Source organism: Enoplosus armatus, chromosome 17, assembly GCF_043641665.1.
Source record: "Enoplosus armatus isolate fEnoArm2 chromosome 17, fEnoArm2.hap1, whole genome shotgun sequence".
Lineage (NCBI taxonomy): Eukaryota > Metazoa > Chordata > Actinopteri > Centrarchiformes > Enoplosidae > Enoplosus > Enoplosus armatus.
Window position 1 is genome coordinate 2,672,915 of NC_092196.1, and position 22,833 is coordinate 2,695,747.

Here is a 22,833-nt window from a genome sequence, read left to right on the forward strand (position 1 = left end):
TTATTGGTGAAAAATGAACTTGTCTGGTGGACAAACTATGTAATGGAGACATTGTTTTCTAAATGACCTCAAAAATATTTCCCTTTCAGAGTAATAGAAATCTTAGTGAGTAGGATGAAGAGGAAAGATGTGGAATTGGATGAAATCACTATTACAGACTAACATGGTCCTGGCATGGAAATTTGTTGCAATTAATCCAAAGTTCACAAATGATACCACAGGGTACTTTCTCAACATTTCCTGTTAGATTTCATGTTATTTTTTATTGCAAGATAAAGACTGCATGTGTCCTGTCCTTTCTACCAGGTTTATTCCTGGATTCCATTTATCCAGTGTGGCTTTGCCCATCACTACCAACCTCCAGGTTCCACTGTCTGACTTCTGCATCACCAGTTTTCCTGGCCCATGGACTTGACTCCAGCATCAGGCTTCAAAAGGAGGCCTGCTGCCTCTTCTTCCCCAAGTGGAGTTAGAGAGATTGCCAGGAGCCCTCCTCCCTGCTCACCCTCCCTTTCTGTGTCATCTCCTTCATCTGATCCATCTTCACCCTTATCTACATCCTCTTCTGTCTGCGCCAACCCATCAATTTATAAGAACCATGTAAAAGGACAGATCCAGGGGACAGAGGTGGCAAGGGTGTCCTCCACTTCTGCCTCTCTAGCAACACAGTCTCTCTCCACCCCTACACCCTACTCAACCTCCTCTGATTCCTACCCTCACACATCATTGCAGCTAAGTGTTGATTGTGAGGAAGAGGACAGGAAAAGGGATATGTATGATCCTTTCCATCCAACTGAGGGAGTGAAGGGAGAGGAGCAGGAAGGAGAGAAATATGACCCTTTTGACCCAACTGGCTCCCCAGCATCAGACGCAGATGACGAGAGTGGCAAAGTGAGAGGGGTGAAGAGAAATGCTGAGAGAGGAGATGAGGAGGAGGGGAAAGAGGAAGAACCTCCAGATTCCACTGACACCTTGACTGACCTGCCAAGCCCCTGTCTGGCCACCCAGCTCCCTCTGAGAAGGAGAGTGGACTGTAGCACTACCAAAGCTGGAGGAAAGAGGGAGAGTGCTGACTCTGATCACTCTGAGATAGAGGAGGGGGAGATAGTTGGGGCTGCGGACAGAGATGGAAGCAATAAGAGACCAGCTGAAGATATCCTCCCCCTGAATTCTCCCAGCGTCTCCTTCTTTGGTTCAAAGCCTGAGCGCATCCTACGGGTGCTGGACGGGGATGGCTTTGTGTCAGTCCGCACAGAGGGCAACTGGGAGACGGACCGGGAGCCTGAGGATGAGCCTGTGGTAGGAGTGGAGGATCTGAGAAGGAAGCTGGTCAGCAGGCGGAAGGAAAGGTATCTCTCCTTTCCTGCTTCTTCCCCCCTCTCTCCTCAGCCACCGCCCCCCCCCCCTGCTCCTACACCCTCTTCCCCTCTCACACCTCCTGTAGAACAAGGCAGCAAGAGCCGCAAGTCCTCCAAGAATTCCAAGGACAGAGATCGACACAAAAGCAAGGATAGAAAGGCTGGGGAGAAGGAGGAGAAAAGGAAGAAGAGAAGGAAGGACAAAGAGGGAGATCGGGAGATGAGCAAAGAAAAGGAGCGAGGGGACAGGACCGGGAAGGAGGTTAAAGGAATGAGGAGCAGCAGGAGCAGTAGCCGGAAGAGGAAGAAAAGACGTCACAGCAGCCCAGAGGCCACACGATCCTGCAACTCTTCAGGAAGAGGGGGCCACACTAGACACTCCTTTTCAAGCCTATCTGAGGAAAGGCATAGAGAGAGGGAAAGAGATAAAGACAGAGACAGGGACAGAATTAGAGACAGAGAGAGGGATAGAGAGAGAGGGGGAGAGAGAGAACAAAATCGCACCAGTAGCGGTAGAAGAGATGAAAGAGATCGAGATTCTAGCTCTCAAAAGAAGGAGAGGGAAAGGAAGGGAAGACAACATTCAAGCAGCAGAGAGCGGGGCATTTCAAAGAGGTCCAAAAGAAGCAGGGAAAAGAGGGAAGATGATGGAGACAGGCAGCGCGAGAGGGAGCGGCGACGGGACGGTCGTCCTGTTGTCCCGCCATCTATCCAAGACCTCAATGGGTCTGACCTCTTTGCCATTAAGCGAACCATCACAGTCACCACTACCACAACCACCACCACCGTACCTGGCTCCCCAAGACTCGCCCCGACCTCTCCCTTTCGCCCCACGCAGGAATCTGACAAACCCCACAAGAGGAAGAAGAAGAGAAAATGGCACTCAGCTGGAGAGATGGAGGACCATGGAAGTTGTCACAGCCGATCACAGTCGCTCTCACCACCAAGATATCACAGCTATGAGTCAGACCGCTATTCAGACAAATTGGAGATTGATGTGTTGTCTTTGGATGGTGAGGCTTTGGACTCGGACTACCCATCTTTGGAGGATACACCTCCTGCCGTCCTGCCTCCAGAACCGCCTGTCCCCATCCCTAAAACTAAAGCTACCCCCAAGACTGGACGACTTCACCCGAAAAAGAAATCTCGCACATTAAAGAAAATTGGCCAATCTGAATCCTCCTCTTCCTCTTCCAATAGAACCAAAAGCAAATGCCTCTCCTCACTGACGGTCACTTCAGGCTCTGCCTCCGTCTCATCTGGCCTCCCCTCAGCAAAGCGAGCCAGGAAGATGGGAAAGGACAAAGACCGGGACAAAGGCAGCAGAAAGGATTTGGGTCGCTCTGGAAAATCCAAGAAAGAGAGTGGCGGCAGTCGGAAAGGCAAGCTTCAGTCCAAAGTGTCTGTACTGGTGCGTGAGGGTGTGAGCAGCACCACAGGGGCTTCAGTTGGCTCTGGAAAGCTGGGCATGGACCTCCTAGGGCCAGGAGGTACAGGAGGGGGTGCTGGGGGCTCTGTGGTGGGTGGCTCAATTGCTGTAGTTTTCTGCAGGGACAATGAAAGCAGGTCTCCTTTCCTTAAACCTTGCTCAGAGCCGCTGTCACTGGGCAGCCGCAGTAAAGATCTGGCCAGTATGGGAAAGCGAAGCAGCCTGGCTGCACCACCATCGTCCTTAACCAGTCCTGCAGGACTGAAATCCAAGAAATCAAAAGCAAGCTCCATCACATCCACCTCTTCCTCTGCCTCCTCTCCCTCATCATCTCTGGCAACCAAGCGCCGCCGTCGCCTGGCCAAGAAGACAAGAGAAAAAGGTGGAGGCTTGACAGCTGGAGACAGCATTCAAACAAAAGCGACATCTGAGGGCTGGGGTGGAACCTCCTTAGATGTTCAGTCAGCAGTTGGAGATGGGAGCAAATCAGTCAGTCCACATACTGGCCAAGCTGGCCCTGTACCCTGTTCTTCCTCCTCTTCCTCATCCTCATCCTCCTCCACCAGTGTGCTCCCACCCTCATCCTCGCCACCCCACACCCCTCCACCCGCTATGGCTCCTTTACGGGACACGAGAGAGTCTTCGCCTGACTCTCAGACTGTGGACAGTAGCTGTAAGACTCCAGACCCTTCTTTCCTAGCTGAGGACTGTCCAAGTCAGACCAGCCCCACACTCCCGGCATCCAGTCCATCCAGCCTGTCCACCCCCCAGGGAGCTGGCCTCAGCATCACCTTGTCTACTCCCACTGCCAAGCCCCCTCCTCCAGATGATGCACCCAAATCTCTGGCCTCACCTCCTTGCTCATCCTCTTCGGCAGGCTGCGGTCTCACTGCCCTTTCTTTGCCTCTGTCTTCGTCAGACCCCTCCTCCTCCTCTGTTTCCTCCTCGTCTGCTAGTAAGCCTCCTCCTCCCCCTCCAGCAGCACCTGCGCTCCCCTGGAGTCTGCAGACTGGGGTGGACTGCACAACTGGAGGAGTCCTAGCTTGTGAGTTCCCTCCATTGATGTACAGAAGTCTGCTATGTTATTACGAAACATTCATACCTTACTAATGTTGAATACGCTTTATTTTACAGACTTTTACTAGCTTTAGTTAATTTCTTTAACTTTAAAAAACACTTTCAGAGACTTGGAACATATATGTATATGTGTGTATATATATGTATATGTGTGTGTATATATATATACAGTGCTTAACAAATTTATTAGACCACCACCCAGTGTAAGGTGTTTGCCACCGCTGCCCTAAATTAACAGTATTGCTGATTACCAAAATATTTTTTTATGTTTCTGTAATGGTTAATGCACCAGTATGTGCAAGCTCTTTAATCAAAATGATATCTTTAATGCTAAAATATAATTATTGTTGTTATCCATGAATTTTCATGAAATTTACTGTTTTACAAAAAAGCAGGAAAAAAAGCACATTATTATTTTTTGATTGAGATGCCAAATTACAGTTATTTACTTGCATTCCTGAACAGAAAAATTAGTTTAAGTGGTTGTATGTTATTCTTGATTAATTTCTGACTTCTCAGAGAATTCCAGTGTGCTGGCTCAAATTTGGGTATAAAAACATGAATTCAGTTTGAAATTCCTCACTCCTGTTCAAACTTGTGAAGCGTAGGGAACTCACTTAGAAAGAAAGAGTCCGAATTAAAGCACTTCATGATGCTGGATGGTCTTTGAGACAAATAGGGCAAGACATAAAGTGTTCTCACAGTGTGGTCAAGTATGCCTCGGACTCGATTGCAGAGACTGGTACTTATAAAATGCGTCAAGGAAGAGGCCGAAAACGAAAGCTAACTGAAGCAGATGTCAGGCACCTCAAGATTTTAAGTACTAGAGACAGAAGGAAGACCACTGCTGATCTTCAGTCTGAGATTAATGCTTCTAGATCAGAATCTGAGAAAGTCTCCAGAATGACCATAAGCAGACGACTGAAGGAACAAGGCTTAAAGGGAAGAATAGGTGCTAAGAAGCCATTATTGAGGCCTGCAAACATCCAAAAACGCCTAAAATTTGCCAGGGAGCACAAACACTGGACTGTAGATGACTGGAAGAAGATACTCTGGACTTAAACTCTGGAGTTAGAACTCTTCGGTCAGCATCGTCGTCTTTATGTCCACAGAAAAGCTGGAGAATGTTTTGATGCTAGATGCATTGCACCCACAGTGAAACACGGTGAAGATTCCATTATGGTATGGGGTTCCATTTGTGGAAACGGCATGGGCAAATTAGTTAAAATTGACGGTATCATGAACAAGAAGGTCTACCACAACATCTTGGTGCATCATGGAATCCCTTCTGGATTGAACCTGATTGGTCGTGAGTTCATATAACAAGAAGACAATGACCCCAAGCATACTGCAAAGCTGTGCAGAGACTACTTGACCAAGAAAAAGGAATCTGGAGTACTGGAACTGATGGACTGGCCAAGTCAAAGTCCAGACTTGACTCCTATTGAACAGATCTGGGATTTATTGAATTCAAAAATAGATCGCACAAAAGTTTCATCTAAAAGCAAGTCTCTGGGAACAGCTAGAAACTATTTGGAACTCAATAACAAAAGAGACTGTCGAAAAGTACATAAAAACAATGCCAGCAAGAATGCAAACTTATGTGAATAAGGACTATTTAGTTGTTCCAGTTTGTTATTTGCCTAATAAATAACAATACAATTTTTAGTTTGAAACAAGTTTTTGACAGATTTCTAAAATATTTGTGTTTTCTCGTTTTTATGACAGGTGGTCTAATTTCTTAAGCACTGTATATATGAGTATGTATATATATATATATATATGTGTGTGTGTATATGTATGTATGTTTGTATACGCGTTATCTTTATCAGTTAATGTATAGCCTTATAGTTGTATAGCCTTATAGACACGTTCTTGTCCTGTAATAATGGTCTCTATCATTCTTCCTCTCAGTGACTGCTCTGCTCTTCAAAATGGAGGAGGCCAATATCGCCAGCAGAGCAAAAGCACAAGAGTTCATTCAAGCAACCAGCCAGGTGAGAGAGTGACACTGACTGACTGTCTCTTTGTCTTATGCGGTCATTCTCCTCAGTCTTCATTTGAAATTAATGTTTTTTAAATAGGTAATTAAGAGGCACCTTCAGGGATGTACAAAAACAATATGTCTGCAATTTGTCTGTTTTCCATTGTTGGAAAAAAAGCACAACCAACTTTCAGAAAAATTGACTGTACTTACATGCTAGGGTTGCAATGGTGACTGAATTTGGAGAAGTAAATTTGTCAGATCCATTCTGTTGCTGATTATCCCTTAAGTAATTGCTGTGCTGTGCAGCTAATGGTATTTTTAAAACCCATTTTTCATTTTTTCAATCTGATATCTGACACATGGGGTTGTAAATGTAAACCATGAGAGCTAGCATGGCTCACAGGTTAACAGCAGTCCATTGAGTTAATCATACATCATTTTATTAGGGTTAGGGTTACCATTTTACTGTCATTAACCTCTGTCACTGTCCTTGCTCTCACTGCAGCCAAGCACCATCTCTTCTTCTCTGTTGCTTGAATTATTTTGCTGTGTAGTTATAAAACAATAATATAAACAATTTTTTGAGATCATATCGCTCAGACCACATTCAGAGGTGGTCTAGGCTACATATGGCCACATGTACGCAAATGCATCCTGGGCCACACTGAAGGGCTGCCAACTCAACTGATTTTCTCTGTGTAAGCGGACATACGCAGTCACTCAAAATGTGAAACAACAAGCAATAGATTATTGTGGATGGAGTACACACGAAACACGCTGTCTGATGTCCTCTGGCTGCTCTGCCTCAACTCTCATTTCCAGAGTTTCCTGATCGACAGATAGCTTTACTTGTTGTTTAAGTAACCGCTAACTGTAGCCGCTGTTAGTTGGCCATGCAACTAGAGCTAGAGAAGCTCTAGCTGCCCGGACTGTGAGCTCAAAGCACCGGGAGGGTGTTGGTGATTACACTGCTAGCACAGGAGCTTTGGACTGCCAGGAGGAGGAGGTTTAATAAAGCTTAATGTAAGCTTTACAGCTAATAGACTGCTAGCTGCATGACTAACTGAGCTAATTAGGTAACGGCAGCTACAATTAGCGGTTACTTTTGCAACAATATAGCTATCTGTCCATTGGTAAACTCCGTAAATCAGAGTTGAGCCAGAGCAGCCGAAGGACATCAGAGGGAAAATTATATATATAGAAATAATTTTCTCCATAAAACACAATTAAGTTTCACCAGAATCATTGAATAAAGTTGTGTTTCATACAGTAATCAGTGAGTCATGGCCCCCAAAAACATTACACTCCAGCGGCATCTATTGTTTTTCCAACCTAATTCTTGTCTCATTTGTGCTCTGATGAACAGTAAATTCATCAAATTCAAGTTAAAGACGACAATGTATTTGGTCTTTGCAAATGGAAATGATGTTCATGTTTATTTGCATATGGAGCAGGGAAGTTAGATCCAATCACAAGTGTTCACTCTAGACGCATGTTGATGCCAGATGTGCACAGGCGTACTTTGAGCTGTCCACTCGTGATCGGATCACCCAGGACGCATGTTGATACCACGTCTGAACAGGCTCAAAGTTCAATCAGATTGAAGGAGGTGGGTCAATTAGCCACTAGATGCAAATGTGTCTTGCCCTGTTCCACATCTGACTGTGCCATTACTTTATCTCATGTCTTTCATATAGATCCTCTCACAGGCCAATCAGAGCCAGTCCCAGCAGCACGCTCCTCCCTCCTCAGCCTCCTCCTCCTCCCAGATCCCTCCCCCTCCATGTCTCCCTCCGCCTCCTGGTCTGAGCCCAGCCCAGTTCATCCTCCACAGCTCCCTCCCATTGGTTGGCTGCACCAAAACTCCACCATCTCTCCTGCATCCCTCCATAGGTGGTGGATGTGCACAGACCCCACCCTCCATCATACCTGTGGGGCTGTCAGGAGTGACTGGGAGCTCTGGTGACACTGGATGGGACAATGAGAGCAAAGACCCTGATAAGGTAAAGTAGAAGTTCATGTACAGATCAGGGCAATTTGCCCTCCTCCATATAACATATCCCACTACTGCTGCATGCCTGCTTATCAGCGTCTACCACAGAGGCCAATATTTTTCAGTCTACAATGTCAACTTATTAATTACTTGAATAAGACAAACATATTCATACAGTTTTAAAACATGGAAAAATTACAGAAGCTGTAATTATTTTATCTTATTTTAATCTTATGCATCCATTTTCATATTCAAGTGTTAGACTGATTGATAAACAAATAAAGTAGTCTAAAAAACAAAAAAAAAACACAGAACAATGGGGTATGAGCACGGCTGGCTATAAAGTTTATAAACCTAATCTTGAGATAAAATGACATACCTGTCAACCTAACTGTAGAGGAAATGGGGAGCTCTGCACTCCCTCGTTCACACTTGTTTCTGCACGCTCCGATGCTCTCAGCTCTGGTGATGAATGCAAACCACTCCCCTATCAGACTGCTCATGTCAAGTGACCTCAAACATCTTACATTGATTTTGAAGAACTCTATGCTGTTAACATGTATATTTTTTATCCTTAATACTTCATGCATAATCATTCTTTGATTTCTGCCTAAAGTTATCATTTAACTTATATACTGTACATTCTGAACTGCAAGTATCCAAATAATATCTTGAGTACAAATATAACGGCTCACATAGTAAATTGCTCAAAATGTAATAATTAGTGAACGAAAATAATATTTGTGTCTGGGAATGGGAAATTAGTATTAAAGGGCTGTCACTATATAAGCCTGTTTTTAAATACAGGCCTGGCTGTGTCTGCAGTTGCACAAATTTACGGTATTTTGTGATTTCTTACAGTGTTATCTTTTTTTTATCTTGTGTTGCACTTTAACTGTGTTTGTAAAAGCACTATACAGATAAAATGTTATTATTATTATTATTATTATTATTGTATCATTAATTGAAAATTTCTGTTACCTGAATTGCCAGTACCTGAAGAAGCTGCACACCCAGGAGCGGGCAGTGGAGGAGGTGAAGCTTGCCATCAAACCTTACTATCAGCGCAAAGACATCAACAAGGACGAATACAAAGACATCCTCAGGAAAGCTGTGCATAAGGTCGGCATCAGCACACACATCGAGTAACGCACCTAGTTAAATCAGTGTGTGTACCTCAATGCACATCTTACTTAATGTAGTTAATGTGTTACTACATGGAGTTTGAGTAAGGCTTAAAAACAAGTCAATCTGGCTGAAAAGCAGAAGTAGTATCTATTCCTACAATGAAACCACATGAACAAAACACAAACTAATGTTCTTGTACTGAAACTGGCTATTTAATTTCACTGTGTCATTGTCTCAGATCTGCCACAGCCGCACTGGGGAAATCAACCCGGTTAAAGTCAGCAACCTTGTAAAGCTATATGTCCAGCGCTACAAATACTTCCGGAAACATGGACGCAAAATGGATGAGGAAGAGAGGGACGACAGGGAGCCAGGTGCGCTGCATTCCTCTGCCTGATTGGAGACTTTTTAAAAATGTTCCCCCACACCGCCTTCTGCTCAAGATCTGGGCCATCTACTGATTGTTTTTTTTAATGTTTTCATATCCCACTTTGTCTCTGCTTTTATGTGATCTTATGGAACTATCTCCCCTTATCACTGTGATCTTACTGTAAAATATGTCACACATAGAAAATCATGTATACAATGTTCAGAAAGTGGATGCTCTCATGCACACCTGTGTGATCTAATACAGTCCAGTACATCAACCCTGCAATAAATACTACCTTTATGATGCTTACAGTTTTTGTTGACTGTGTCCATTAGAAGCTTCACAGTGGTGGTGCTAATTGCAGGGCTATTTTTCCAATAGCATTGGATTCTGTGTTCATGCTACTTTGTCTACTCCATCCCCATGTGTACCATAATCCAAGCTGAGTGGAGATGTAATACCCAGTTGCATACACCAAAATATGTTGTACAGTACTGTAAGGACACTACACCGCATTTCCCCTCTGTCTCTGCGTCTTTGCAGACAGTATGCAAGCTGGAGCTGTCTGTGAGTTGGACAGCTGAATGATAATGGTTCAAATACACTGACACTTGACCTCTCAGTTCTTTGATTCTGCTGTCTGTGTTTTGTGTGCATGCGTTAGTGAGGTTGAGAAAGTTGCTGAATCTCTTTATAAAATGACTTGACCAACAAAATATAAATGTTGCTTGAAAACCAGTACACAACAGAATGGACTGATTTATTTAGACTGCTTTCTGTATTTGCATTACATGTCCTCCAGTACTGCTATAGTAGTAAATAATCGTCATTGGTATAGAAAGCTTTGGCATAAAGCAGCACAGTCACAGATAGACTAATTTAATGTAGTAATCCAAAAAGATCAACAAATGCTGGGTTCTCTCAGCTATTTCAACTGAATTTATTGCACATTAAACAAAGCTAATGAAATAATTGTGGGTTTACTCAATTTAAATGTCCTAGTAGATCATAGGTGCAGGTAACCCATTCTGAAGGGAATTTAAGCAGTGTTCCCACCATATGTTACAAAGTGACAATCTGAGGGGTTGTATAGACATTTTACTTACTTATTACAAATGCGGATTACTTAAACTAAAAATCACTTGGGTTGAATTATTTTGAGAACAAAAGATTTACAGAGTTTTAAACATGTTAGCACCTAACCTATACGATGCAGACAAAAGATCATATTTTCCACACTGCACTTATTTCACAATTTTGGTTAAAATCCACATTGATACATTATCACCATGTTAGTGGTGGTTTGTGCTCGATTTATTCTCTACCGGTACGGTTTACGTCGGAGTCGTCGATTTACGGCATCCCGCCATTTTATTTCTTGAGAACACTAGCAGCTCGCACACATTGAACTATTTGTCGCCACACGGCCTTGGGTGCTCTAAGCGGTCCGCCTTCAAGGTTTTGTTTGTCCTTTTTTGCAAGAGTAAGTTGGTCCAGGAGACCTGCACATATCGTACCTGTCTTCCTCTGGTCCATGGTCTGACATTCGTCAAGACATTGGAGGAGAGAAGGTAAGAATAATGCTCGAGGCTCCTTGTTAGCATAGTTAGCTTGATGGCTAACGCAAAGGGCTTCACATAAGTCTGAACGCTAAACTAACGTTACGTTGATGAGATGATGGCCGGAGTGAAACTATTATTGCATAACTTCTATAAATAGAGGTCACGTTGTGTTTGTATATAAAGAATGATGATTGGCCAAGTGGCGAAACGTATACAAGCTGGGCACATGCTAGTGTTACTGGGGCAGTCGTATTAATGAAGACAACAGTTAGCACATCAAGCTAACTGGCGTGCGAGCTTCCGTTCTTGGTGTTGGTGTGGCTTAGGATTTTGCAACGTGTCAGATATTAGTTATGGTAATTATGCATGCTATTCTTTATTTAGGTGAAGGATGACGCAGTTTTTACCCCCGAACCTGCTGGCCCTCTTTGCACCGCGGGACCCCATACCTTTCCTGCCTCAGCTCGAGAAGTTGCCCCACGAGAAACATCACAACCAACCATATAGCGGCATTGCACCGTTCATCAGGCACTTCGAGGTGAATAGTTAATCTTCTGTAATATTTGTATTTTTTGTTTATGCAAATGTTCTTCACAATGTGTTTATTTCCCCTTTGCGATCAGGACCCTAGAGATGCCCCTCCACCAACAAGGGCAGAGACCCGTGAGGAGCGGCTGGAGAGAAAGGTGAGATACGAAAATAGGGGCCTTGACATGTATATAATAAAAGGAGCAATTTAAGACTTTTCCCCCCTTCATAGCGGGTGATGGTTCTGGCTTGGGATACTACACAAGTGTGTGTGGGGTGGGGGTGGGGGGCACACCATTGACTGGATATCTATATGGCTGCACACCTGGTGTTAAAATCAAAATAGGAAAAGGGAAAACGGAACACTGCATCAGTCACTTAACATTCACCGGATGGTTTATACTGTATGTTGTTCAACGTAGTGATGCAATCATTGCCAGTATCCTAGTCAAAGGGATTGCAGTTTCACTGATGGTGAAAGCACATACGGTTGGGTTAAGCATGGTCATCAAATGCCCCCACTAAATGAAGGTAGCTCTTATGAGTGTTTTTGATTGTTAAACCGCTAGTCTGGAATTGGTCATGACATCACCTTCTGATAAATACCAAACATTTTTAAAGATATTTTTTGGCATTTTATTTTTATTATATGGTGACAGCTGAAGATGGACAGGAAGTGCGCATGCGCCGACCGTGCATGCAGCCTGTTAGTCGCTCCTGTTTGTTTTTAGTACAATTTCCCCCCGGGGATCAATAAAGTATTTCTGATTCTGATTCTGAAAGGGGGGGGGGGGGTGACATGCAGCAAAGGGCACAGGTTGAAATTGAACCTGCGGTATGGACTCAGAGCTTGTGTCTCATGTACAAAGGCTACCAGGTGAATTACCAGTGCCCCATAAAAACAATCATTTTAATATACCAGGCATTTAAGTGCTATGTAATAACTTGCATGTAACCAGCAGGGCTTTCCACAAGGATATGGAGTTGACAGCCAGCGAGGAAAAAGTAGCCAGCTAGGGGGGTCCATGGGTTCACTTTTTTTATTCCTGGTCTTTATTAAAAGAAAGGTAATTAAAAATGATCAATAATTAACAATATTGACTGAAATGAAACATTTCACCTAATCTGAAACTCCTAAAATTGTTCAAGTGAAAGTCTTTTCCTTGGGATCAGCAAACTGTGCAGAATATGGTTTCACACAGAGCATCAAGATTTAATGGAGATGAAATAAGAATAATTTAGAATTTGTTTACCTTCTATGTAAAGGGTGAATGTCTGTGCATGAGACGTTGCTAATGTTAACGTTGTAATGACATACTGCGTAACAAATCTCATGACGTTAGGTCCGCGTAGCAGGTCCTGGCAGATATGGGCAACTTTTATGGACTGTAAAAAGCTCACTGCCTTCACTCGGGAGTGCGACTGACGTATGCTGAAGATGAACCGATGAGCAGCATCGAAATGCTTGCGTCTTATCGAATCTATGGTTCTTGAAAATGTGGATTTTTTTTTTTTTTTTAATAATGTCTGATAGGGGCTTTAAAAAGGTGCTCCTAATAATAAAGTAGCCACTGAGTGTGTGTGAAATCTTGACTTCAGTGCATATCATGGGGCTGCACACCGACTGGGACAGCGATCCCAAATCAGCACTAGCGTCCTAATGAGCATCGCTATTCAGAGAGCCTTCCCTGAGTTATAGTTGATGATTGACTGTTTCCTGCAAATGCTTTGCTTTGGCAGAGGCGAGAGAAGATTGAAAGGAGGCAAGCAGTGGTGGAGACAGAACTCAAGCTTTGTAAGTTTTCACAGTGACATGCAGTACAAGTGCTCTCTCTGTATATGTTTTTTTTTGGCTTAAACTAATCCTGCTTTCCTATTTGCATTATGTAAGGGGACCCCCATAATGACCCCAATGCACAAGGGGATGCCTTCAAGACATTGTTTGTTGCCCGAGTGGTGAGTATGTTAAAATCACACATTCAGTACTCCAGGTTTGAGGATTAAGCAAATGTAATTATTTAGTTAAAACTGTTGGTGTCTAATGATATTCTGTCTTTGTTGTAGAACTATGATACTACAGAGTCCAAGCTTCGCCGTGAATTTGAGGTTTATGGCCCCATCAAACGGGTATGTAGCTGCTGTTTGTCTAGACATGTTCACATGTTTACAGTAAATGTACAAACGACACTGAAATTACACTGATTTTATATTCTAAAATAAAAAAGCCTTAGAGGTACTGTATCTCTCCCAACCTACACCTTGAAATCCATTCAATTTCAAGGCTAAGTTACTACAATTTTTTAAATATTCAAAGCTTGACCCGAAAACTCAGGGACACCTGAGCAGCAAAAGATATAAAACATAAAGAGATCGCACCTTAACTTTTGCACACTGTATTCTTCATTTATTTGAATTTACCGTCTTAAATAGAATTACTATTAAAATTACATGTGTATGTCGTACACAAAACCCAGCAAATTGTACCTCAAGAAAGCGTGCAAATATGCAAAAATGAACAGAAAAAATAAAAGAAATATGCTCAGTCATTGGATGATGGAACTGCAGTGTAACACATGCAATAATTGGTACATTTAGGATGCTTATATTTTATTTTTGTGGACGAAGTCAGACAGGGTTTTCAACTTCGTCATGGTTTTTGTTGCATGACACTGATATATGCATACACACAGCTGATGTGGCATGTAAATGTCTAAAACTGTGTGGCACGTCTGTGTAATGATGAATCCTACAGCCAACCAATGTCTTCATGCCTGTTTGTTCCAGATTTACATAGTCTACAACAAGAGGACGGGGAAGCCTCGGGGCTATGCATTCATTGAGTATGAGCATGAACGAGATATGCACTGTGAGTACCAATGTAGAGCACTTAGCCAAAACCATTCTGTATATGATCACGTGTTCATGAAGGCTGATCTCTGTGACATGCAGGGTGGTTCGTCAGTTGAGCCCCCTTTCCTTTTTCTGAATGGATATTTTTGTAATGATACTGGGGTGGCAGCTTTCTGTAACACCTAGGGAAGGTGGCCACTACCTAATGAGCAAATTGATGGTTATTGTATGGAAGTGTGTTCTACAATTTGCATGTTGACATCCAAGTCTGGTGGTTGTGTGATATGTGTGTCTGTGTTTGATGCGTGTCATCAGTTGACTAATAGTCTGGTTGAGGAGGGGAACTGCTTCATTCAGTGGGGCATCATGGGAAAAATGGGACGACCGAGAGGTAGAACTGTGTCTATCATCTGTGAACCTGAACCTCTTCGCCTGTCAAAGGGCACATTGTCTTTTAACTGTTAGGCGTTGTAGCTCTGTGGAAGAGCAGCTCTCCTGGTTGGACTGTAATGGTAAGCACAAGGTCAGACTGGTCACCAAGCAGTGAATGGGTTTCTTTTTTTCTTTTCTTTTTTTTTTTTAAACCAGAAGTGTGTCAGGGACTGTATGGAAATCCATCTTTTGTATGACTAGGTATTGAGCTTGTTTGTCAAATTTTTTGTTGGTGGTCTTCAACCCTGGTCATGGTGAGATTAGTTCAACTTCACCACACTAGTTGGACATTTTAAGTTGGTAGTGATGCCACAGTGAAAAATGGAGTACTGTCTCATTAGACAAGTGAATGGTGCCATCTAATACAGTGACACCATTCTGGGATATTGGTGCGATCAGCTCTTCAAGACCAGAGTTGCTGAATCACAGCAAGCATGTAGTCACAGCAGGGGGTGGACTGAGGGGGGATGTGGGGCTAAACAGTATATTAACTGTGTGTTGTTCTCATTGCCACTGCAGCCGCCAATCTGTGATGGCTATTGGCCAGAGCTGGCTGGCAGATGATGATGGTTATGATACATCTACACCCTACTACCACAGCTCAGTATATGGTTGGTATAATGGGTTTGTATGATGGGTAAGATTTCTTTCCACCCTCCATCTCCTACATAGGGAAGAGGAGCTACGTTCAATGGGTAAAGCGTCATTCTTTGCAAGCCCTAAAGTGCTTTCAGTGCAATTACCACTTGGATCTTTGGCTTTGACCATTGAACGCACCCCTGACTACTAGTGTATTAAATGTTGCCCAATGATTCGGCCCTTTATGTTAAAGCCACCTCAGGTTACTGAGGGCCCATGCCTGCAATAGCCATGACATAGCTGTATGGAGGGACACGAGGTCAGTCAACAAGAAAGAGAAATCCAAATGCGTTGTTACACAGAAGTCAGTCCCAGCAGCTTCTTGTGGAGTTTGTGAATAATGCTGTGCAGATTCACTGAATATGAAGCAGCTTTTCAGAAAAAAATTGTGATGGAATTTTCAGTTCTTGCGTAGCAAACAAATTGCGATGATGATGTGTAAATATGTCAGCAGGGAAGGCACTTGTTTAAAGAATTCAACAATCATAATACATAATTATTTTCATTGAGTAAAAATTATGTTCACAAGTTTGAGTACAGTTTGATTTTTGTTGGCAAATTCAGAAACAAATGTGGCAGGTTCATTAGAATTCTGTAACTGTCTGTAGCCTCGAGTTTGTGCTGATAGTAACCTGCAGTTACACCTCATGTCTGTTAGCGTTAAGTGTTCTGCTAAATATTATTGCCAATTAACAAGGAACTGCAAGATGTAAGTAATGGAAGCTGTGCCTTAACTGTTAAGCTTAACAGTCTGTACCTGTCAATACCATTAATACACACTTTCTGCTACTCAATTCCCAGCAAAACTTTGGGAGGCTAGCAGGTTCTAGACCCTAATTAGTTTAATAAAGTTCACAACCCCATTTAATTTAGAGAATGTTGAAATCTTACCTGAGAGGTTGAAGCATAATACTGTCCCAACTAATAAGTCTGAGCTGGCTTTAATAGAAAAGGCAGATGAGGGAAATGTTCTTGGTAATTCTGCTAAATGGGCTATTCATACATTATTTGTTCACTACATAACTAAAGGTAGATAATAGTTAATGTAGCCTTACAGATGAATTCATACCAATAGTAAGGTCAAGATTTTCAGAAATTGTTCCTACAGTTTCAGCTTATGTTATATCTGTAAATAAATTTATACACTGGATGCCCTAAATGAGTTTGATATTTCAGGCCACTTTAGATCGAAGACATATCAGTGATAGAAACATGACTCAAGTTAACTAGACTATGACTTAATTCTTTTAAAAAACTCTTTCTCATTAGTTGGTTGGAGTTGTGATAAGGCAACTCCTGTAAGGAAGGTAGCCCCGTTTCTTGTTTTTAATTTCTTTTTCTTTTTTTTGTTGCTGTTGTTTTGGTTTACTTTTTTCAGTTGGTCAGTTTTGGTAGGACTGGTGGGGGTTTGGTAAGGCCCTATCATTGGATGAGAAGTTGTTATTCTTTGTGAACACAAGGCAGTGGAGGGGTTCTGGTAAGGCCCCTTGTAGAGGTGTTGTGACAGTACGTGTATTCTGCTGCTGAGGGATTTTGGTAAGGCCCTAGACTAGGGCAGAGACTTTAATAAGGCCCATGAATGAGGGACTGTGGTAAGACCATCTACTGAATATTATGAGTGAGGGAGGTAAGGCCCTCAGAATGTGTATATGTGAGGATTTGGTAAGGCCCTCAGACTGTATGCTATAACTGATGGGTTTTGGTAAGGCCCTCTTCTTGGACATAAGTTTTACCCTCAGGGATCATCACCACATCAGACCAGTGTAGCAGCCAGGATGAGCTGCATGGATCTTTCCAAGTCCTTCAATCATACAAGATGTATCAAGACTGTTTTGTGGTATAATGGGATGAGGTGTGGGGCAAAGTCTGAATGTACACAAGGTTGGAAAAATGCCAAATACTGGAAACGTCTTGTTGATGAAAGCTCCTTACTCTTGGTTGTTTCCATCATGTTGCTTTCTCATGAAGCTTGTAAAAGGTTTCAGCAGATTAAAGCCACTGCAACAGAACAGTCTACTGCCATATCATATTTGTTGAAAATTTTGTACTGTTAATAGTGCTAGATTATTATAATTTGCTTGACCAGTAAAATGCGTGTGTGTGTGTGTGTGTGTGCGTGCGTGCGTGCATAATCGCTCATTTATTCTCAAGCACTTGTAAAATATTAAAGGTGAAAATCAAGTGTCAGGACTTAAATTTCAGTCATTCAGAAACCTTGAATTGAAACACATCGCAGTGTTCTTTCTGCCATGATAGCACTTTGATTTTCAAAGAAATAACATTTCACCTGTAAGCAACCTGGAAAATCGGATATCTGTCACAGGTAGTGAATACACTACAGTTATGATGACGGCACTGCTAATTGTAAAAGCTAGTGTCAATTATCCCAGCAGGTTGGATTAAATGTAGTAAATGCAAATAACAAATACAGAGGAGCTGATTTAAGAGATTGCGCATTTACCAAAATATGAGTAACTTGTCATTCTGCTTGTTCAGTAGTAATATATTTAAGGAGGCCGCACCCCAAGAAAATTAGTTATATTTGCACGATTATCCTTACATAATCCTACAACCTGGACCACTTAAAATTACTACAATATACACTTTTCAACACCACTGTTATTGAAAGCTAGGTCGTTAAATGATGCAGTTAAAAAGGTAACCTATCAATCACTCATCGGTTGGAAGGAAGTCTACTCCCATTATCCTTCGGCTTTTACCCAGAGAGCAGCCATCTCGGCCTCGCCTGCTCCTGGTCAGTATAATAATGCACTGTTTGTTTCCTTGGCCATTGATGCAGTCATACTCCTATCTCACCTCTGTCTTCCCTCTCACCATTCCTCCTCTCCAGCTGCCTACAAGCATGCAGATGGGAAGAAGATTGACGGTAGAAGGGTGTTGGTGGACGTGGAACGAGGGCGCACTGTCAAAGGATGGCATCCTCGTAGGCTAGGTGAGCTGCCTGTTTTATATTAAGCTTCAAAGCTGTGAATGAAGCAAGTTTTAATTAATAACCCCTAACACTAACAGACCTTTTAAATGCACAGTATGTCATTTCTGCCTCTAAGGGACTCAGTCAAAGCAATAACAAAAGATGTAGTTTGATGTCGTGAAATGGTGTGTGATCATGGGAGTTGTCTTGAATGTTAAGCAACTGCCATTGCCAATGAAAATCTATCTCACAGCAATAAACGGACTGTGAAAATTGTAGTTACTGGATGTAACTCAAGTTCTGAGTTTGATCCCATTCATGGATGAAGAAATGTGTTGAATTTTTATTCACATTTAGTCACATTGTCATTTATTTCTAATGAAATAGCCGCAAGTAATGTTAGCTAACGTAATGTTAACTAGCTAACTTACCATTAGATGAGTCGACTACCAACACAACTGCTATGGTTATGTGGCATTATTTTTGGTATGATTGTTTTGACCACAGATAACAGCGCTGGGATAACCTTCAATTTTTATCATTCTATTGGCTACTCCTATGTAATTTTTTAGATACTTTCTTTTATACTCTTTATGTGTATATGTTGGATATTGTAAATTTTCTCTTTGTGCACATTTGAGCCCACCCTCACCTACTCATTCAGTCTTTCCTCCCTATCCTGTTATAAGAGCAACGTGGCTCCTTTAAGGAATTGGGCAAGTGTGTGTGGTTGAGTGAGCGAGAGAGACAGGTGTTGGCGATCTGAACAGAGGGAAAGGTTAGCAGTGAAGTTGTCTAGTGGCAGTAAATGTACAGTGTAGGTTACAGTTTGCATAATTACAGAATTATACTCAATTCAATTCAATTTTATTTATAAAGCGCCAAATCACAACAAAAGTCCTCATGACACTTTACAAATAGAGCAGGTCTAGACCGACTCTTTATGATGTTATTACAGAGACCCAACAGTTCCCACCATGAGCAAGCACTTTGGCGACAGTGGCAAGGAAAAACTTCCTTTTAAGAGGCAGAAACCTCGAGCAGAACCTTACTCTAGGTGGGCGGTCATCTGCTTTGACCGGTTGGGTTTGAGAGAGAGAGAGAGAGAGAGACATAGAGAGGGAGGGAGAAAGAAAGAGAGACAGACAGACAGACAGAGACACAGATAGACAGACCGACCGACAGACAGGCAGAGATGTATGGCAGCACTAGCAGTAGAAATAGCAGCTATAATTATAATAATAATGGAAATATGACTGATAATAGTAGTTACAGCTGTAATAATAGCTGAGATTAATAATTATATAATTATAATTACTGTTATGTATCTTTTTCATTAATTGCATGCCATTTTGCAACACAGAGACCTAATTTATTATACTTCGTGACGTCATCAAACTACGTCTCGTTATTTTGTTGATTGAGAGACCCCTAGAGGCTGAAATTACATACTATGCGTTTTATGTCTTTGTTCATCTGTTATAAGAAAAGCATCTGATTTCCACACATTCCTCTCCAACCCATGAATCGAATCCTCAATATTTAGGGGGCAGAATTGGTAAGACAGTAATACCAAGACTTGTACATGAACTATTTTAGGAGGAGCACTGCAGTCAGAGAGGTTAAGTTCTGTACCACAAAAAACAAATATTAGAACTTGGTGTGCCCACAACAATTAAAATGTACATAATTGGGTGGATGCTGTGGACTAATCTATAGCAAACGCACAGGAAGGCCACTGTAGGAGAAAAAGCAGGAAAAGCCGAACGCGATGGATCTTTATTTTACAGTTGCTGCATATCATCATTGTACAGCAAGAGTGCGGTTTTCTACTTCCCGCAGTCAGTGCAGCCACTGACGGCAATGTTTCCAATTTCAGACAAAGTATCTAATTGCGGAGGTTTGCAGGTGTGCTTAGAGCCTAGTGCCAGGTTTAACGCTGTGTTCACACAAATAGATATAAAGTAGTTGGCAGTCTCTGGCCAAATCTATACCTGTGGGTGAGTTACGTTGAGCACGTCATTTACATGCTGCATCCAGTATTGTAAACTCATGCCTGTGTATACACCGCTGTCTTTGTGTCTGATAAGCCTTCAAATTTGACGTCCATCACCTGCATGGGTGGATAGGTTACCTACAGCAACCAGTGTTGCCTCTGTAACTTTCTCTTATGTTTTGCTTGTTTTTCTTAACTAGGTGGCGGATTGGGTGGCACTAGGAGAGGTGGAGCTGATGTCAACATCAAGCACTCTGGCCGTGATGATGCATCACGTTACGATGATCGCCCCCTGGGGGGGTGAGTAATTTCAGGGAAGACTTTTTCAGGTTTAGGTTAAGATTGTGAACTGCTGTGCATAACAGTCTTCATTTTTTCCTGACTGCTCAGTGATCGGGACCGTGGAGACCGGAGGGAGCGCAGTCGGGAACGTGACCGGGACAAAGACAGAGAACGCAGAAGGTCCCGATCCCGCGAACGCCGTCGACGTACCCGTTCCCGAGAGAGAGAGAGACCGATTGGAGCAGGAGAGGACGGCAGCGGTAGTAGCCGGCGTCGAGAGAGAGAGAGGGACCGTGGGGGGGCAGCAGGAGGAGACAGCAGGAGTAGGGAGAGGAGTCGAGAACGGAAGAGGAGGAGCAGGAGCCGGGATCGCAAGAGAGATAGGGAGAGAGGTAAGGGGCTGGATGGGGAGGAGGTCAGCCAGGGAGATGGAGCCCCTGAGGGTGGGGAGCGGATGCTAGAGGAACATGAAGGAGAAGTGGGTGAGGGCATGGAGGAGCGAAGAGACAGGGACAGAGAAAGGGACAGGGACCGCAGGCGCAGCCACAGGGACAGAGACAGGCGCAGGGGAGACCGTGAGAGAGACAGGGAGCACAAGAGGGAGCGGGGGGAGAGAGACAGGGGGGATCGCAGAGAGGAGCGTCACAGCTCCCTACGAGATGACACAGGTCCCCAAGATGACATGGGCAATGAGGATGAGGGAGGAGCACCGCCACACATGGAGGAGTACAGTCAGGATGGGATGATGATGGACCAGCAGTCGGTGCCATCAGCTGACGGTTATGGCTCCAGTGAGAATGGCTACAAGATGGAGGCACCAGGAGACGAGTACTGAGATGGCCCCTCGCCCAGCAGATTCCCACTCATAAATAAGTTGTTTCATACTATACTTTAACTTGGCCCCTAACTTTCTGCCAAGGCACAGGAGGAAGCCTAAATGATATCAGGGCTTCCTCAGTACCAGACGTCTAGCTAGCTTTCCTCCTATTTGTCAAAAATCTGTTTAAATATTCCACTTGATATTGTTGCACGTACAGTTGATGCATATAACTGATTTGGTCGCACTAAAGTTGCAGCTTTCCTGCATTGCCCATCTAATCCGTGCCACTAAATGTTATCAGATTACTTTAGTAATTCAAACTAGGTATGTTTTTTTTCCCCACTTGGTTTTGGATGAACAAGCTCTATTCATTTTTAGATGGGTTAATTGTGTTGTCTTTTATTTCCAGATTCATAAAGCAGTTAGATTGTATGCTCATTTGGACCCAGTGACCAATTTCTGCTCAATGTTTGTGAAATTGAAGGAAATGTAGTTTTGTGTAACAATTGAGGACTGTTCTGTTTATTCATTCTGGAATAAAACATTTTTAATTATGTCTGCTGTTTGTATGTTAGATTTTCAGTGTCAGTTTAATATATCAAGTCTCCACAGTCTAATATACTGCATGAATGGAACTCTACGGAAGCCGAGAACGGTCGTGCTTTACCGTGCAATACACATTTCGAGATCACAAGTTAACTATTCAGTTTCTCGCGATAACCATTTAATTTATCGCGTAGAATAATCTTCAAATAACAAGGACTGAACTTAATGTTATCTCTAACAGGGATATTGCAGTTTCTGCCTGTGTTGGACCTTGACCTAGTACAGTCTGATGCGTTGATCAATAATGGGTACTACTCGATTTGACATTTTCAGCTTAAATCAGTTGCTGCAGTTGTCAAGACGCCATCTATGCATGCTGGCTGGCACTCCTGATCTCTGATAAACAGGTAGGCTAATAAGAGCGACCCTTTGTTTTCCTGCGATATTGTGTTGATTACCTCGTTATCTTGAAATAAATTAAATTTTTCTCAGAGATCGAGATGAGGCATTAAAAAAAATTGCACGCACGGCCGTTCCCGACTTCCGTAGGAAACTGGTGACTGAGATGGACAAAAAAAATATCAAATATTGCAGTATGAAATGAAATATTGTAAGCAGGAATGTAAAGTTACACGATATGCAGTAACAGTGCTATAAGCGTGGAAATCGCTAGTATGGCCTTTTACAAACACAACATCATAAATTTAGCAAAGTAATGATTCCTTCCTGTTTATTGCTGGACAACGTTTATTTAACCAATTCGAAATACTTAACTGATATAGTAAATTGTATAAAAATACATTTGTTATTAATTTGCGTCTCTGCTTCAAATCTGCGCTGTACGAGTAGGTTTACTTTAAACATACGTAGAGGATGCTGAAACGGCTCATTACATCGTCAGGCA

At 42.7% G+C, this 22,833-nt stretch overlaps 2 protein-coding genes across 2 annotated transcripts; both read left to right on the forward strand.

The window, feature by feature from the left end:
• The first annotated feature begins 312 nt into the window (after positions 1–312).
• scaf1 (SR-related CTD-associated factor 1) lies at positions 313–9,649 on the forward strand. The gene is made up of 5 exons (XM_070923667.1): positions 313–3,832; positions 5,779–5,861; positions 7,549–7,854; positions 8,838–8,966; positions 9,211–9,649. The coding sequence occupies exons 1-5, from the start codon at positions 406–408 to the stop codon at positions 9,367–9,369; spliced, it is 4,104 nt and encodes a 1,367-aa protein (XP_070779768.1). The 5' UTR covers positions 313–405; the 3' UTR covers positions 9,370–9,649.
• Positions 9,650–10,770: 1,121 nt separating this feature from the next.
• Positions 10,771–21,939, forward strand: snrnp70 (small nuclear ribonucleoprotein 70 (U1)). The gene is made up of 10 exons (XM_070923466.1): positions 10,771–10,913; positions 11,289–11,442; positions 11,528–11,590; positions 13,173–13,227; positions 13,324–13,388; positions 13,497–13,559; positions 14,217–14,298; positions 18,205–18,306; positions 20,482–20,581; positions 20,672–21,939. The coding sequence occupies exons 2-10, from the start codon at positions 11,296–11,298 to the stop codon at positions 21,396–21,398; spliced, it is 1,404 nt and encodes a 467-aa protein (XP_070779567.1). The 5' UTR covers positions 10,771–10,913; positions 11,289–11,295; the 3' UTR covers positions 21,399–21,939.
• Positions 21,940–22,833: the final 894 nt, after the last annotated feature.